Source organism: Neolamprologus multifasciatus, chromosome 23, assembly GCF_963576455.1.
Source record: "Neolamprologus multifasciatus chromosome 23, fNeoMul1.2, whole genome shotgun sequence".
NCBI classification, from domain to species: domain Eukaryota; kingdom Metazoa; phylum Chordata; class Actinopteri; order Cichliformes; family Cichlidae; genus Neolamprologus; species Neolamprologus multifasciatus.
In genome coordinates, this window is record NC_140460.1 from 37,489,276 (window position 1) to 37,504,099 (window position 14,824).

Genomic DNA, 14,824 nt, shown 5'->3' on the forward strand with positions numbered 1-14,824 from the left:
GTAGGTCAGACTCCCCCCATGTCTGAGACTCATCGCTGTCCCTGCGTTCTCATTGGTCTGCGCTTCACTTCAATCATCCGTACTGGCACGCGATTGGACGTCGGGGTCGCAGTGGGAGGTGACATGCAGGAGGGTCAAGGAATCCGGGGCTTTATTTGGTTTCACACATCGAGGCTGCGATTGTGTGATCCAGGATTTGGCACGTGTGCGAGTGTGTCGCATTCAGATTAGTTTAAGCTTTCGTGTTCTGGTTGCTTAAAGATGCCCAAACTACAGCCATATTCGTAGTCATGTTTGGTGGCCATATGTGGGACATGGTCATGATCCTCATGAACACATAAGATGTCATTCTTTCACTAAACTGAAGCTACAAATTGGAAAATGTTCAGCTTTTACACAAAAAAATACTAAAAATCTCGTGCAAGTTAGAATTTCAGTGACCTCAATCTAGAGGTCAGAGGTTAAGTTTTCTGAAAATCTTTGAACACAATAAATTGAGTAAGATTACTCCCAGGATTTTCACATTGATACCATAGGTGTATCTACTAAAATACAAAATGTGGGGTGGGTCTACTGATCAGTAGGTTGGCGATTTAATCTGCTCCAGTCTGCATGCCAAATATCCTTGGGCAAGATACTAACCGATGTATCCACTGGAGTATGAATGTGTGTGAATGTTGGATAGTAAGCACTTACAAGCTTTTAAGAATGGTAGTGTGAATGATTGAATGAGGCATGTTGTATAAAGATCTTTGAGTGCTCCGGGAGAGTAGAAGAGCGCCGTATAGGAATCATCCTGTTTACCATTTAAAAAATCTCAGAAGAGTTCCAGTGACCTTGACATGAAGGTTAAAGGTCAAATTTCCTGAAGATCACCTAAGACTTCCAAATTCTTAGCATCTACTAGGAGGCTGAGGGATACCGTTCCCTCCACATTTTCCAAAGCTGGGCCTTATTGGAGTATTTGCTGTTCTAATTCTGGCCCCCAAGCCTTATGTTTGACCCCCCCCCCCCCCCCCCCCCCCCCCGATCTAACGCATGCATGACGATAAATCTTACATATTGATATCATGTTTTAACGTTTCCCTCTTGGCCTTCCTCAGCTGGTGATCAGGGTCCACATGTCCGACGAGAGCTCAAAGACCATGATGGTAGACGAGCGGCAGACAGTCAGGCAGGTGCTAGACAGCCTGCTGGATAAGTCCCACTGTGGATACAGCCCTGACTGGTCTCTGGTGGAAACCATCACTGAGCTGCAGATGGGTAAGGGAGCAATCGCCTAAGTTGAATAAACATTGTTTATGGTTTTGCTTCAATCTACGCTGGTAGCATAGGGTCGAAGTTCAGGGGTTCTCGCAGCATAATACACAAAGTAATATGTAATAGTCACGGCAGCAAAAGAAACCTGTTCTCACCTGTTCTTCATTACCTGTTCTCGCTCCTCCTTTTTCTCAGAGCGTATTTTTGAGGACCACGAGAACCTGGTGGAGAATCTGCTAAACTGGACCCGGGACAGCCACAACAAGCTCATGTTCATAGAGCGCATTGAGAAATACGCCCTCTTCAAGAACCCTCAGGTGACCGCCCATTACGTTAAAGCTACACACGTATGGTGGCGTGTTCAACAGACTGAGGGGCAGATAACATCCTCTCTTTTAACTGCTCTGCGTTCGGTGTGCAAATGCCGACTGTGTATGTTATACGCGCAGAAGCATTGTTTATGCATGCTGAGTGCCTGCATAGAGCCAGAGAGTGAATAACAGTGTGTTTGTGTAGGAGTGTCAGAAGTAGGTCAAAGCAAGTGAAAGTGAATAATTTATTTACACATAGGATAAGGTGAGACTTTCTCCCCCTCCCATCCCTCCATTGACTTCACTGTTTTACTCAACTGCTTCCAGAACTATTTGCTGGGGCGGAAGGAGACATCAGAAATGGCCGACAGGAACAAAGAGGCTTTATTAGAGGTAAGATGGTGTTTTATAAAGCAAACCGCAGACGTTTGTATCATTCCTGCTAATCTGGAGCGTTAATTATTTAATGGGTTTTTGTGCAATACTTCAGGAATGTTTCTGTGGTGGCTCAGTGTCTGTGCCAGAGATCGAGGGCATCTTGTGGCTCAAAGAAGATGGGAAAAAGTCATGGAAGAAGCGTTACTTCCTCCTCAGGGCTTCGGGGATCTACTATGTCCCCAAAGGCAAAGCCAAGGTCAGTGACGGCTGGTGTACGATCATGCTACTCGGACGCAGAAATGAAGATTAGGAACAGAAATGTGGCATTTAGGGTTATGAGAAGCAGATCCACACATGATTTGTGGCATTTCCTGTTTGGTTTTGATCACTTTGAAGAACAGCAGTTGTGTGCGTGGCGTTTGTGTGCACATGCTCCCTTTTTAGCACCACCATCCTCCCAAGTAATTTTCAATTTTTAACACTTGCAGTTCACAGTGGCACCATGGAGACATTTATAAGTCCCATAGTACATTTCAGCCCCAGCTTTGGCTACGTTCACACTGCAGGTCTTAATGCTCAATTCCGATTTTTTGATCAAATCCAATTTTTTTTGCCTGCTTGTTCACACTACAAATAAAATGCAACAGCAAACGCGCTCTAGTGTGAACGCTCAAAGAGGCCCGCATGCGCAAAAGAAGACGTCACACACAACGCGCTCTGTTTAGACCCAGACCGAACAGTATTGTTTGACTGATGGCCCTTAATATAAAGACTTCGGACTTTACGTTTCCCAATTTTTGCTTTAAGTAATTTTGTTATTTACATAATAATGTAAATAACCTAATAATGATCCTTATTGCTGTTTTAGAGGAGCGGTGCTTCAAAGGATAGTTGCAGATTTCTGTCAGAATCTGCAGATTATACAGTACAAATAAAATGTTCACATTTCTCCAACGTTGTCTTCCCAGCAGTTTCACCGGATGGCCAGGAAGCGTTCACGATGTCTTATCGGGTGCTTCTCCGCCGCTGATAATTGGCATCTGTCTTGTGTCAGTGACGTAAAAGACGGATTTAATGCGACTTGACCGTTCACACAGCAGTCACTTTCTGAAACATCGGATATGTATCGGATTCAGTACCACATACGAAAGTGACCCAGATCGGATTTGAAAATATCGGATTTGTGCCGTTCACACTGTCATAGCGTGATCGGATATGGGTCGCATAGGGTCAAAAAAATCGGATTTGATGTGCTTTCGCCTGCAGTGTGAACGTAGCCTCACTCTAGATGTAAGTTAGACCTTTAATAGCATATACACACAAATGAAGGACTTTGCATAATTATTTCAAGCCATTCTGCAACTGCTTTACTCATGCACTAAAACAGCATCAGTGAAGCTCCATGTTTCTATACAACGACAGCACAAATGTGGTGGGTAAAATTCAGTTTCTTCACACAGAGCAGCAGCAGCCAACAGCGGTCTCTTTTAGGTCAACCACGCATCAGTACATGACACCGTCCCCTGCCTCTCTTTCTCCACAGGCATCCAGAGATCTCGTGTGCTTCCTGCAGTTGGACCACGTTAACGTGTATTACGGGCAGGACTACCGCAGCAAATACAAAGCTCCCACTGACTACTGCCTGGCCTTGAAGGTGAATCCCTGTAACTGCATGGTGAAACGTTGCATTGTCCTGATTGGCCTGCAAATAACAGCAGATCTTAATGTTCCTCCAGAGACCTAAACTGGCACTTGGCTAAGAAAGCTACGGATGATGTCCAGTTCTGTGTGTGATACAGATCTTGTAAACACATTTTGCAAGTCAAATAATTAGATGTCTGCATATCTGAAGAAATCTATAACAAGAGAAATGAGGCATGATAACATGGGTGGGATGTACACGTGTCCTCCTTTGCATCTGTTTAAAGTAGAGGTTTGGTTCTTGTAGTGCCCAGAGATCTGCAGTCTTAGCACTTCACTGTTACCCCCATGCACTTAGTACCATTAGTCTGCTATTAGAAAATGCCTCTGGAGATCTTTTCCAAAGAAGCTGATTGGATTAGTTTAATCAGAATAGGAAGTTTATTTACTGACTACATTTAATGTAATGAATAAGCACTTGTCTAATAAATTGCAAGAGGATGCTTCGATGTCAATTGCACATCTTATTTGTTTAAAAAATCCTTTTATTTTTAATCGTTTTGCAGTGTTAATAATCATAATACTTGTTTTATTTGCAGCATCCACAAATCCAGAAGAAGTCCCAGTACATCAAGTATCTGTGCTGCGATGATGTGAGGACGCTGCACCAGTGGGTGAATGGAATCCGCATCGCAAAGGTTGGTTTGAAGCAGAGTTACTGTTCACGGCAAAGAAATAAGCAGATAAATGTTTTGTTTTAATTTATGAAATGCATCTGTGTTCTCCGATCTCATTCAGTATGGGAAGCAGCTGTATTTGAACTACCAGGAAGCCATGAAGAGGACAGAGGCAGCCTACGATTGGTCCTCTCTCTCTACGTCTAGCATCAGATCTGGCTCCAGCTCCGCCAGCATACCCGGTTCGCTCACGAGCTAGGCTAAGCACCACTAATGGCTCCTTTAAACGCATCATCATGTCCAGTGTATAGTTAATTCAACATGGAAGCAATTTAGCTTTAAAAACAAAAGCACTTCCATTTTTCTTACTAAGTCAATGCTAAGTTATGCTACCAGATAGAAGTGGAGCGTATTGTAAAGTGTATTCAGACCACTGTTAGAGGTCACTCTGAACACAGAACAAGAATGCAAACACACACATATTAACAAACAGGCACTAGACTTTTAACTCGCTTGATTCACTAAAAAGAAACACATTTGTGTTGGAGAATGCTCAGAAACAGCAAAAAGATGTACATAATAAATATTCTATGTCAAATCTTATACATTTTTAAGAAGGATTTTTGACTCATCTATGATGTATTTCCAATATTACTAATTGATAAGAGGCCTTTTACAAAAGGCTTACAGTTTTTCATTTGTTTTTTCAGAGTCCCAGTCGAATCATTCGGGTCATTCTGACAGCGGGGTGGATACGGGCTCCTCTCATGGGCGTTCCCAGAGCGTGGTGAGCTCCATATTTTCAGAAGCCTGGAAGAGGGGTACCCAGATTGAGGAAAACTCAAAGGTATGAGTTTCAGCGTGTTAAAGTCGCATGTTTGCAGGAGGATGTGTGAGTCACGTGACAAAGCTAACACTCGCTCTGTTCTCCGCAGATGAAAATGGAGGCGTCCAGAGGGGCCACGCTGCCGCACGGTTCCCACAGCCACCGGCATCACAGCCAGCATTCAGTTGACCACTCAGCCCTGACGCCGCCTCCGCAGCAGCCTCAGGCGCAGCCTCCATCACGGCCTCAGTCTCAGCCCCACCCCCAGCAGCAGCAGCACCCCCCACAGCATCAGCACCCATTGGTGCAACCCCAGACGCCAATTCAGCTGCAGCACCAGCACCAGCACCCGCCTCCCCAGTATCCGTCTCCTCAGGAGGCAGTGCCGCCACCGCCACCACCGCAGGCAGCACCGCCACCACCGCAGGCAGCACCACCGCTACAACCACCACAGTCTGCTCAACTACATCAACAGCAGCTGCAGAAGCAGCAACAGTCACAGGCCTTCAGCAACTACAACCACATGCCCCCACAGGAGCAGCAGCAACCAGCTCCCGCACCCCCTCCACCTCCGCCACCTCCACCACCGCCTCCCCCGCCCCCTCCACCAGTCCAGACGGTGTCATATCAGTCGCCGGCTCTCACAATGTACAAGTACAGCACCATCACCAGGCTGCAGAACCAGAAAGGAGGCAAGATACCGTTTCACCTCCCTGCTACAGCCCAGCAGGTTCTGCCCACGACTCTGACACCACCTGTACTGCAGCCCATCAAACCAAACGTCAATCACATTGCCGCAAGGACTAATGTGCCCCCGCCTCCTCCACCACCACCTCCCCCACCACCGTCCATGCCAACCCCCGGGTCTGCCATGGCTGTGCTGAAACTGGGCCCACCCAGTCCGGCTACTCCACCGGCTTTCATCCCTCCACCAGCTTTCATCCCTCCACCGCCAGTTCCTCTGCCTGCTCCACAGACCAATGGAATTGCATTTCCTCCCCCTCCGCCGCCCCCACCGCCACCAGCTATTGCAGCTGCTCCCGTGAGTCAGCCTGTCTACCACAGTGGACTCAAGCAAGCGCTGAAGGAGCGGTTTCCCAGCCCGCCGCGGGACCTCCCGTCTCCAAACGGCGGGCTCGAGGATTCCCCACCACCTGCCCCCACACCACCACCCCCGCCTCCTCCACCTCCGCCACCGCCGCCACCACCTCCTCCTCCTCAACAGTTCCAAGTACCGGCCCAGTTTCCACCTCCTCCTGCACCCCTGGCGGCACCACTGAAAAACTTCAACCCAGGCTTTCTCCCTCATACTGCCCCCAAGCCCATGTCACCAGTCTCCCCTTTCCCTCCTGCCCCGCCTCCTGCTACAATGAGTTGCCCGACCCCAGCTCCACCACCACCCCCTCCTCTACCTGCACCCCTTAAGAAGCAGTTCAGCCTCCAGACAGGCCACACCTCCACTCAACCCCCTCCAACTCTGCCTAAGCAGCATAGTTTGTCTAAGCCACCAACCATTTCCACAGGAGCCCCTCCCACCATGTCTCTGGTGAAACAGCTAGCCAGTCAGTTCCCAGGAGCTTCATCCCAAGCAGGCAATCAAATGGAGACTTCGAAAGCCCCACTCTCTCCCCCTGCAGTTAAAACCAAACCAAAATGGCAGCGTGGGGGTGGCCAGCAGCTGCAGTCTCCCGAATTCCCTCCTCCTCCTCCAGACAGCAACACCGGCTTCCCTGCTCAACCACCACCACCACCTCCTCCTCCTCCTCCACCTCCCCCAGTCACAGGTCCGACGCCACCTCCTCCTCCCCTTCCTTCTGGAAACACGGGCTCCCCCATAAGGAGGTCACCCTCTGGTTCCTCTAGTTTTGGAGGCAAGAAACCTCCTCCCACCCCCCAGAGGAACTCCAGCATCAAGTCCAACGCCTCAAACTCCTACGAGGAATCCAGGAGAAATTTGCTCAGCAAGTTTGCTCCCCAAGGCAACACCGCCCCTCCCTCCTCATGTCCTCCCTCCAATGGATCGCCTTCAAAGGAGCCCTCAAACGGACCTCCTGCTCCCCCAAAACCAGGGAAGCTCAACCTGGCTAACCTGCCTCTGGCACTGCAGGCCAAGGTAAGCCAGGCAAAGCAGTCTAGTGGCGACTTCCCTTCCCCACCTCCTGAGTGCGCCTACTTCCCACCTCCTCCACCTGCCTCCGAGCTCTTCCCCCCTCCACCACCTCCAGGTAATGACGCCCATACGGGCGGACCTCCTCGAGTAGCAGTGGTGAATCCCCAGCCCCAGGCTCCTCCTCCTCCACCACCCATCTCCCTCGTCAGTAACTCAACATGGGGAAAGAGCTCCCTGAAAAAGACTCCTCCGCCCACACTCGGGCGGCGTAGTAACAACACCCCAGAACCACCTCCGCTCTCGCCACCTCCACCCACTTCCCCAAAAGGTAGCTCAGGCCAACCCAACTTCTTGGAAGATCTGCACAGGACACTGAGGCGAAAGTCAGTGGGACGCCAGGGCTCCACCAACTCCGCCGGCCTCTCAGGCAAGTTGGACCCGGCGGGGACCATGGACGACATGGCACTGCCCCCACCGCCTCCTGAGCTGCTCCTGGACCAAGGAAAGCAAAGCAACGGAGGAAACGGTGGCTATATGTCCGGAAACATCTCAGGCTATGCAACACTACGACGAGGACCCCCTCCTGCCCCACCCAAAAGAGGGGATGGCACCAAGCTTACTGGATAGTAGTTGAACTTGTCGATAAGGACACGATGAAGACGAATGAATAGACAATGAAATGATATACTGAAGTAAAAATGCATTAGTGGACTACTCTTTTCTTCTCCTGGGGACACGATAATAAATGACTGTGTATATACTAAAAGCCAAACCAGACCATCTTCAATTAGTGTTTGCTAGTTCTTCATTTTTTTATTGCTTGGCTTTCTGGATGAGTGAGGTTTACAATACTGGGACACTTTAGACTCAAACAGGTTAAGTTGGAGGTGTCTAAACTATCCAAGCTCTCTGGAACATGAAGTTTTTGCCCCGTACGGTATAACCCCACTTGTCTGGTACACCAAGCAGCTCTGAGTAAACACTAATAATAAGACTTTGTCCAAATATTATTGGATCCAGGTCTGAGCCAAATCATGCATCTGCTTCTTTGCCACAAGTTTGTGCCACGTTACTGGAGACGCAACACAGAAAACAACAAAAACTCATCATGATCTCTCTGCTTTGGTACTGCATGGACAACATGTAAACAACAAGCTGTAAAACATGAAGCTGTGTGCGTGCATGTGTGTGTGTGTGTGTGTGTGTGAGAGAGAGAGAGAGAGAGAGATGGACTGAACGTGCATCCATGCATTGAGTGCATGCATGCGTATGTGATGGTATGGTGGTAGTAGTTAATCATCATTAGGGAGGGCCTTCATGGAACCGGGATTGTCAGGTTTGCTTTTATATAAAATTATTTAAAGATTGGTAAATGGAAGGATTTTTTTTATATGTGTAAGTGTCTTTTAAATAGATTAAAGCCTAGAGAGGAGCAGATCAACATTAGCGCACAATGGAATGTATCTGGAAGAAAAGAAAGGCAATGATTCAGTAAAATCGTTTGTCTTAAGCGTTTCTAGACTGTTTCACCACTTGACAAATGCAAATCAGAAGGAAGCCTTACTCTTAAAGTCTTGCACAGAGGTCAAAACAGAAAGGAAGTATCTTCTAAAGGTTTCCAAAAAAAATGGCATGGACTGTGCAGCTGGATTTAATTTAATGCAAAACTTGTACTGGACTTTGTAGAAAAGGAGAGAGGAGGAGGAGGCCTGGGGTGGTTATCTTTGTGGACTGTGTGAGTTCCCTGTGTGCTGGCTTGATTTCGGACCTTATCCTTCAGTTTGTATCTGTACAGTTGCAGCTGCTGCTCCGTTACCGTTGGTTCCCGCCGCCGCCTTCTTAAGTTCACCGTCCAGGAAGTGGCGAGCACCGGGTGGATTCAGCCACGTGAAGTATCGAAGGAGAGATGCATTTTATCCGGTTAATGTACAGAGCGTCGTATCATGTAGTTTATTATAACACAAATCATCTGAATGTTCAACTCAACTTTGTGTCTGTGGAATCTCGTTTCCTCGTGGTGCCATTGCTGCTCCATCTCTTGGTGCACAGGGTCAGAGGTTATCTAGAGGGTCGACTATGAAGGGTTTCCATTTCTAGCAGCGATGCCTTCGTTTTTAGGGTGCTAGTGCTGTCCTTTGACATGTCCGTGCGTGCCAGGATGACATATCATGAATATTTCACATCATTTAGACTGGCTTTGGTGTGGGGTGGTGTAGATTCCATACAAGGCCTTGAAGACAGTGTATCTTTTTTTTTCTTATAACTGAACGTCATTGTCCTTACCGGGATGTTTGCTGCAGTACAGTATGTAAGTTATATCGATGTGCTGAGGCGAACACGTGGGGCCAGATGAAGAAAAATGTTTGCAGATGAGAGTAAATGTTTCCTCTTGCATATAAACTGAAAATCACAATATAAATGTTTAAACCAGACCTCAACCCGTCTCTGTGTCGTTTGTTCAATTAATTTAAAGATTATGTGTAGTTCAGTGCAAAAGTCTTGAGTCACCCCTCATTTCTTTTTATTTTGTTGAGCCTTTCTTCAAAGTTTTTATTTGGATATTGGCTCCTTTTTCACTCATTTTCATTCCAGTTGTTGTATCTGACCATTTTTCTGAAGAATATTTTTGTTAAGCCGCCAACACTAACCTATGAGTCATTGAAGTATAAAAAAAGCAACTAACTTGTGGGATGAGCCAGTGTTTGTGTCTACACAAAAAACAAATTGGAACCAGTTTTAAATTGTCTCTTTGTTGCTAGCAGCCTGTCACAAAAACGCATCATCGTTTCCATTTCTTGAGTTGGATTTATGAAAAATGCCACAGATAATGGCAATATTTAATGGTTATTTATTTATTATTATTTAATAAATAATGGTAATATTTATGGCAGATGAACAGTATCTGACAGACATCTTTAGAAATAGGACAAAAGACCTGATGGATGTATCTGGCCCCTCAGCTGATTCCTCAACTGTGCATCAGAAATGCTCTCAGTGGAAGGGTGGCTGCCAGGAAGCCATTATTATGGAAGGGGAAGTGGGAGAAAAGGGTGAAATATTAAAATTGGACTGAAAATGAGTGGCCACAGGTCTTATGGAGCAATTAACCCAAATTTAAATCTTTTGTTGAACTAATAGTCAGCATGGAGGTGATCAGGCAAGAGGTACAACAGTGAGTATGGACAGCCGCATATAAAACACGATGAAAGCTGTGTCATGGTTTGCATTTCAGCCAGTGGTGTTGGAGTGAAAACTGATGAAATTACGAACATACAAAGCACATAACACTTTGATCCATCGTGCAGTACCATCTGTAAAGCTTCTGATTGGCAGCAGCTTCATTGTCTTCAGCAGGACAGTGATCCTAAACAACACAGTAGAACCATACCTGGATTGGCCTCCCCAGAGCCTGCACCTCAACATTATTGAAACAGCGTGGGGTCATGTTAACAGAGAACAGAACAAAAGGCAGAAACATCCAAAGAAAGCTCTGAATGTCCAAGAAGCCTGGAGAACTATTCCTGAAGACTATTTAAAAACATGACATGAAAGCTCCCTTAGAGGGTTCAGACTGTGTGGAAGAATAAAGGTTGTCATGCCAAATGTTGACTTTAAAGCTCATTAGAATTGTACAAACTCTGTTTTTGCTTTACATACTGTATTTCCCTGTATGTTTGCATACTTTTTGATAAATAATTGCACCTACTTCCAATTTTTCCCACCACAATATAAAGAAATGAGGGGTCACTTAAGACCTTTGCACATCTCTGGATGTTTGTTTGATGTGTTGCATTCAAGTGCAATTTACAAGCGACTTGTTTGATTGGTAGGTCACACACCCCCTCTAGTGGTTTTATCCTACCCTACACTACACTCAGTAGTGGTTTTTGATATGGGCGGCATAGGCAAAAGAAAGTTGCTTGCACCCATGCTGCCCCGACATCATGACAGCGCATTTTGGGGATGGACACTGGTCGGTTTTCTATCGCCCATTTGCGAGGACTAAGGGCGCCATTGGTTTGCGACGTGCGCCTTCTGCTTGCGGCACAGGGAGGACAGGAGGGGGCGGCGGGGGATTCTCTCACAGGCTGAAGCGGCATTTAATAACCAGCTCGCAACATAAAACAAAATAAAAACAAACCAACAAACACGAAAACAGCAGACATTATGATACAGACTTATAATTTGCACTGCATTTAATGTTTTTTTCTAAATTCTATACGCGAAAAGTGAGCGCGAGAGCCCTCGGTGCTGCTGAGCTGAAGTCAAAGTAAACTTTATTGTCATCTCCGCTACATACAGTCCAGTATACAGAGAGACGAGACGACGAGGCTCCAGTTACAGCAGTGCAAGTAAACAAACAATATATATAAGAAGAGTAAGAAAATAAATATACGTTTTAGGACTCGGGGTAAAGGGATCAATAACAATTTAAAATTTTATAATTTACAGTTTGATGATTTAAAGTCTCACATACAACCTGTCAAAAGGGGAGGGGGGGGGCTGCTTCCAAATAGAGCGCATTTCATTCATAATGCTGTAAATCAGAGCCCATTATGTATTCATGATTTGTTCCTGGGTTGTGCGAAATCCCAGAAATAAACTAAAGTGAATCTGTGAACTAAGGTGTAGGTCTATGAGGTTATGTTGTGGTGATCCTCGGGCTGGGAGACTTATGTTCATACTGGAGTGCAAAATTAAAACCAATGGAAGATGGACAAGAAAAGTTCAAAGCCATCAGGTGCTCAGTTTAGAAAAAAGAGAAAAGAAGAGGAGGAGAAATGAGCCAAAGATGCAGGTAAGCAGATGTGTGATTGGATAGGTCATCCTGAAACAATCAGAATCTCAATACTTTATTAATCCCTAAGGAAATAATGTGGGTTACAGTTGCTCCAAGAAGAAATGGTAAAAATAGTAACAGTAACAGACTAAACTCCAAACAATATATTATGTTACAGATTTTAAGAAATAGCACTAATATAAAATCACTCAATTATAAATATCAAGGATTAACAGAGGTGATTATAAATAAATATCAAGAAAATTGACAAGAATATCACAGAGTAGAAAAAAGCGTGTGCAAAAAGAGTGTATTAGATGGAGGAGTTGTACAGGGAGATGGCCACAGGTAGGAATGATTTCCTGTGTCGGTCAGTGGTGCTTTTTGGTAATATCAGTGTCTCTCTGAGCGTGCTCCTGTGATTAGCCAGCATGTCATGGAGTGGGTGGGAGGTATTATCCATGATTTTCCTTATCTTGGACAACATCCGTCTCTCAGACACCGGAGTCCAGCTCCATCCCCACAACATTACTGGTCTTGTGGATAAGTTTATTTAGTCTGTTGGCGTCTGTGACCCTCAACCTGCTGCCCCAGCATGCAACAGCAAAGAGGATAGCACTGACCACAACAGAGATACAACAAGATAACATGAATTAGTAGGTATAGTGATGTTTGTTAGCCACTTGGTTATGATAGTAAACAGTAGACACTGATGTAGCTTATTGAATCTTTTGGACCGTGTTTGATTTGTCCTATTCTCATTGTATGACGAATTATAATGGCTGTTTGTTAGCCGTACTACGATGCATACTCGCTCTCTCCATATATATATATGTGTGTGCGTGTGTGTTTGTATGTTTATCTGGTTAAACTCAGCATGGTTCCGAAAACAGTTTTTACAATAAAATATGTTAATGTACAATCCTTAATATGTTTTATGTGTGGGTGTGGGGTCAGAGGGAGTGTTCACCCAGGGCACCAAACAGGCTAGGACCGCCCCTGCTTACACTCTAAACATATTGGTGCTCAATATAACATTTGACGAATGGAAATTGAAAACATAAAAACAGGTATATTTTCTTTGTGTTTCAATAATCATTCAGCAACTCTGTAAATTAAATGAGAATTAAAGGGGGTCAAATAAATATCTTAATTCAGTTTTTTTAATATATATGATCAGCACCTAAAAGAAAGTCATGGATAGCTGAACTTTCACACTACATAGTTGCTGAAAGTGTCTCCTCTGGGTCGGTCTTCTGCCAACTGGTTGTACCGGGAGCCACCAGGCTGGGCTGAAGGTGCAGCTGTAGCTGGGACTGCCAAAAGTTTTGAGGCTGTTAGTCCACTTATTTGCACTTAACAACCTAAAAAGTTTTAAATAAAGATCACTGTAAGAAAAAGACAAAAGAAAATGTGAAAATGTGCTCACCTCTGTTAGCAAATGGGGCATTGAACTGCTGTCTCCTTCTCAAGAACACCTGTGGAAACAAAGCCTGGGTATTCATGCGCTGTGCATAAAGGGCAACAACTGTTTGGCTCTTTAATTTGTGCTGCTCTGACTCTTGACTCACCTCCTCGCTGCTCTCTGAGCTGGAGCTGGAGCTGGAGCTGCCATCGTGGCCGCACCTCAGAGAGACCACCTGGGGAGATCTGGCCATCATTCGTACCCGGGTGGAACAGGTGAAGGAGGGCTGAAGGTGGGTAAAAGAGAAAGAAACAAGAAAAAACCTGCTTTATTAGTCTGTGTGATATTTCTTTAAATACCTGGTGGCCGCTGTCCTGTCAATCACACAGGGGCACATTCTGGCCCAGTAAACTCGTGCCAATGTAAACAACAGGCTGTAGCACTGAGTCAACATGTGTCCACTCCAGGATACAGATATCAGCCCTTCACAGGGAACCATCCACATAATATTCCAGCTTCTGACGTGGCTAATTTATTTATTATCTCACTGAAGTATTTGGAAAGCATTGGTTTAAATGTCTCACCACAAAGAAGCCAGGCCTGAAGGCACAGGCCTGAGGGTCGTCTTGGGAAGTCTTTGCACACTGAGTCTCCTTAATCCGAAAAACCATCAGCAGGTCGACGGTGTCCAGGCCCGTGGGGATGACCTGTCACACGTGGGATAGTCAGGACAAATCAGCTGTTGCCATACTGTTAATTGCATTAAGCACACAACAGGCTCACCTTTGTGACAGAGCCTGTAGTGACCCGGTAAAGGTGGCTGGCAGCATACACAGAGTTGACCTCTGCCAAAGCTGCTCCCAGAGCGCTGTCTGCCGCAGACTGCAGCTCAGAGTTGTGAAGTGGGATGCCTTCAAAGCCACAGACAAGGAGGAGGGAAAGGTGAAGTTACTGAATCTTATTTTGAAGGGATCAGGACAGAAAGTTACTCACCTGTGCATCCAAGAGACAGCAGCAGGGCTGGGAGGAGCACGTATGACTTCATCTTGACGATGGGCACCAAACCAAAATGCCTCAAAGGTTCATCTACTTGTCTAAATATACTCAGCACTGAACCTGTGCACCGCCTCTTAAACTCCATAACCCCTTATAAAAAGCCTCCCTCTCTTGCACTGTCCTGTCTGCCCAGCTTCCTTTTATGTCCTTTGGGTGCGTTCCAGTACCCATACTACCATACGATGTCCTAATACACTGTACGTCAAATGCAATGTGACAAACAACCGGGATGTCCTGCTGCATGCAATATGTTAGGCATGCTTTAGGGCCATTCTGAGTCCTCTACATGAATGGTAGGATGTTCAAAGTTCAATATGATAAGGCAGTATGTCCCAGTCACATGCCCATTGTAAGGATGATAGAAATGTGTACCGAGTGTA

The 14,824-nt window shown here is 45.8% G+C and overlaps 2 protein-coding genes and 1 long non-coding RNA gene across 8 annotated transcripts in view; 1 reads left to right on the plus strand and 2 right to left on the minus strand.

The window, feature by feature from the left end:
- The window catches only part of raph1b (Ras association (RalGDS/AF-6) and pleckstrin homology domains 1b), a 41,802-nt gene extending 30,706 nt beyond the window's left edge, over positions 1–11,096 (plus strand). For 3 of the 6 annotated variants that reach the window (XM_085151835.1, XM_085151833.1, XM_085151834.1), the window contains 9 exons: positions 1,104–1,263; positions 1,456–1,577; positions 1,899–1,964; positions 2,062–2,205; positions 3,493–3,603; positions 4,190–4,288; positions 4,389–4,509; positions 4,978–5,114; positions 5,203–11,095. In XM_085151835.1, coding sequence (XP_085007961.1) covers positions 1,104–1,263; positions 1,456–1,577; positions 1,899–1,964; positions 2,062–2,205; positions 3,493–3,603; positions 4,190–4,288; positions 4,389–4,509; positions 4,978–5,114; positions 5,203–7,830 — 3,588 coding nt within the window. In that variant the 3' untranslated portion in view covers positions 7,831–11,095. Of the gene's footprint in view, positions 1–1,103; positions 1,264–1,455; positions 1,578–1,898; positions 1,965–2,061; positions 2,206–3,492; positions 3,604–4,189; positions 4,289–4,388; positions 4,510–4,977; positions 5,115–5,202 lie in introns of all 6 variants that reach the window. The other 3 variants (XM_085151836.1, XM_085151838.1, XM_085151837.1) reach the window with 2 other exon arrangements.
- LOC146492111 (uncharacterized) overlaps positions 1–14,824 on the minus strand; it is a 379,576-nt gene that overhangs the window by 300,287 nt on the left and 64,465 nt on the right. The window lies entirely within an intron of this gene.
- Positions 12,136–14,658, minus strand: spp2 (secreted phosphoprotein 2). The gene is made up of 6 exons (XM_085151895.1): positions 14,382–14,658; positions 14,172–14,299; positions 13,973–14,095; positions 13,555–13,674; positions 13,413–13,461; positions 12,136–13,299 (listed from the first exon to the last, which is right to left on the minus strand). Exons 1-6 carry the CDS (start codon positions 14,527–14,529, stop codon positions 13,196–13,198), a joined length of 672 nt encoding a protein of 223 aa, XP_085008021.1. The 5' UTR covers positions 14,530–14,658; the 3' UTR covers positions 12,136–13,195.

Bases quoted from the DNA above. Each gene is read 5' to 3' on its own strand.
- spp2 (XM_085151895.1), bottom strand. From the start codon at position 14,529: ATGGAGTTTAAGAGGCGGTGCACAGGTTCAGTGCTGAGTATATTTAGA. The intron at 14,096-14,171 runs GTGAGCCTGTTG...CACGTGTGACAG, and splicing joins CTACAGGCTCTGTCACAAAG to GTCATCCCCACGGGCCTGGA. The intron at 13,675-13,972 runs GTGAGACATTTA...ACCCACCTTCAG, and splicing joins TCAGGCCTGGCTTCTTTGTG to CCCTCCTTCACCTGTTCCAC.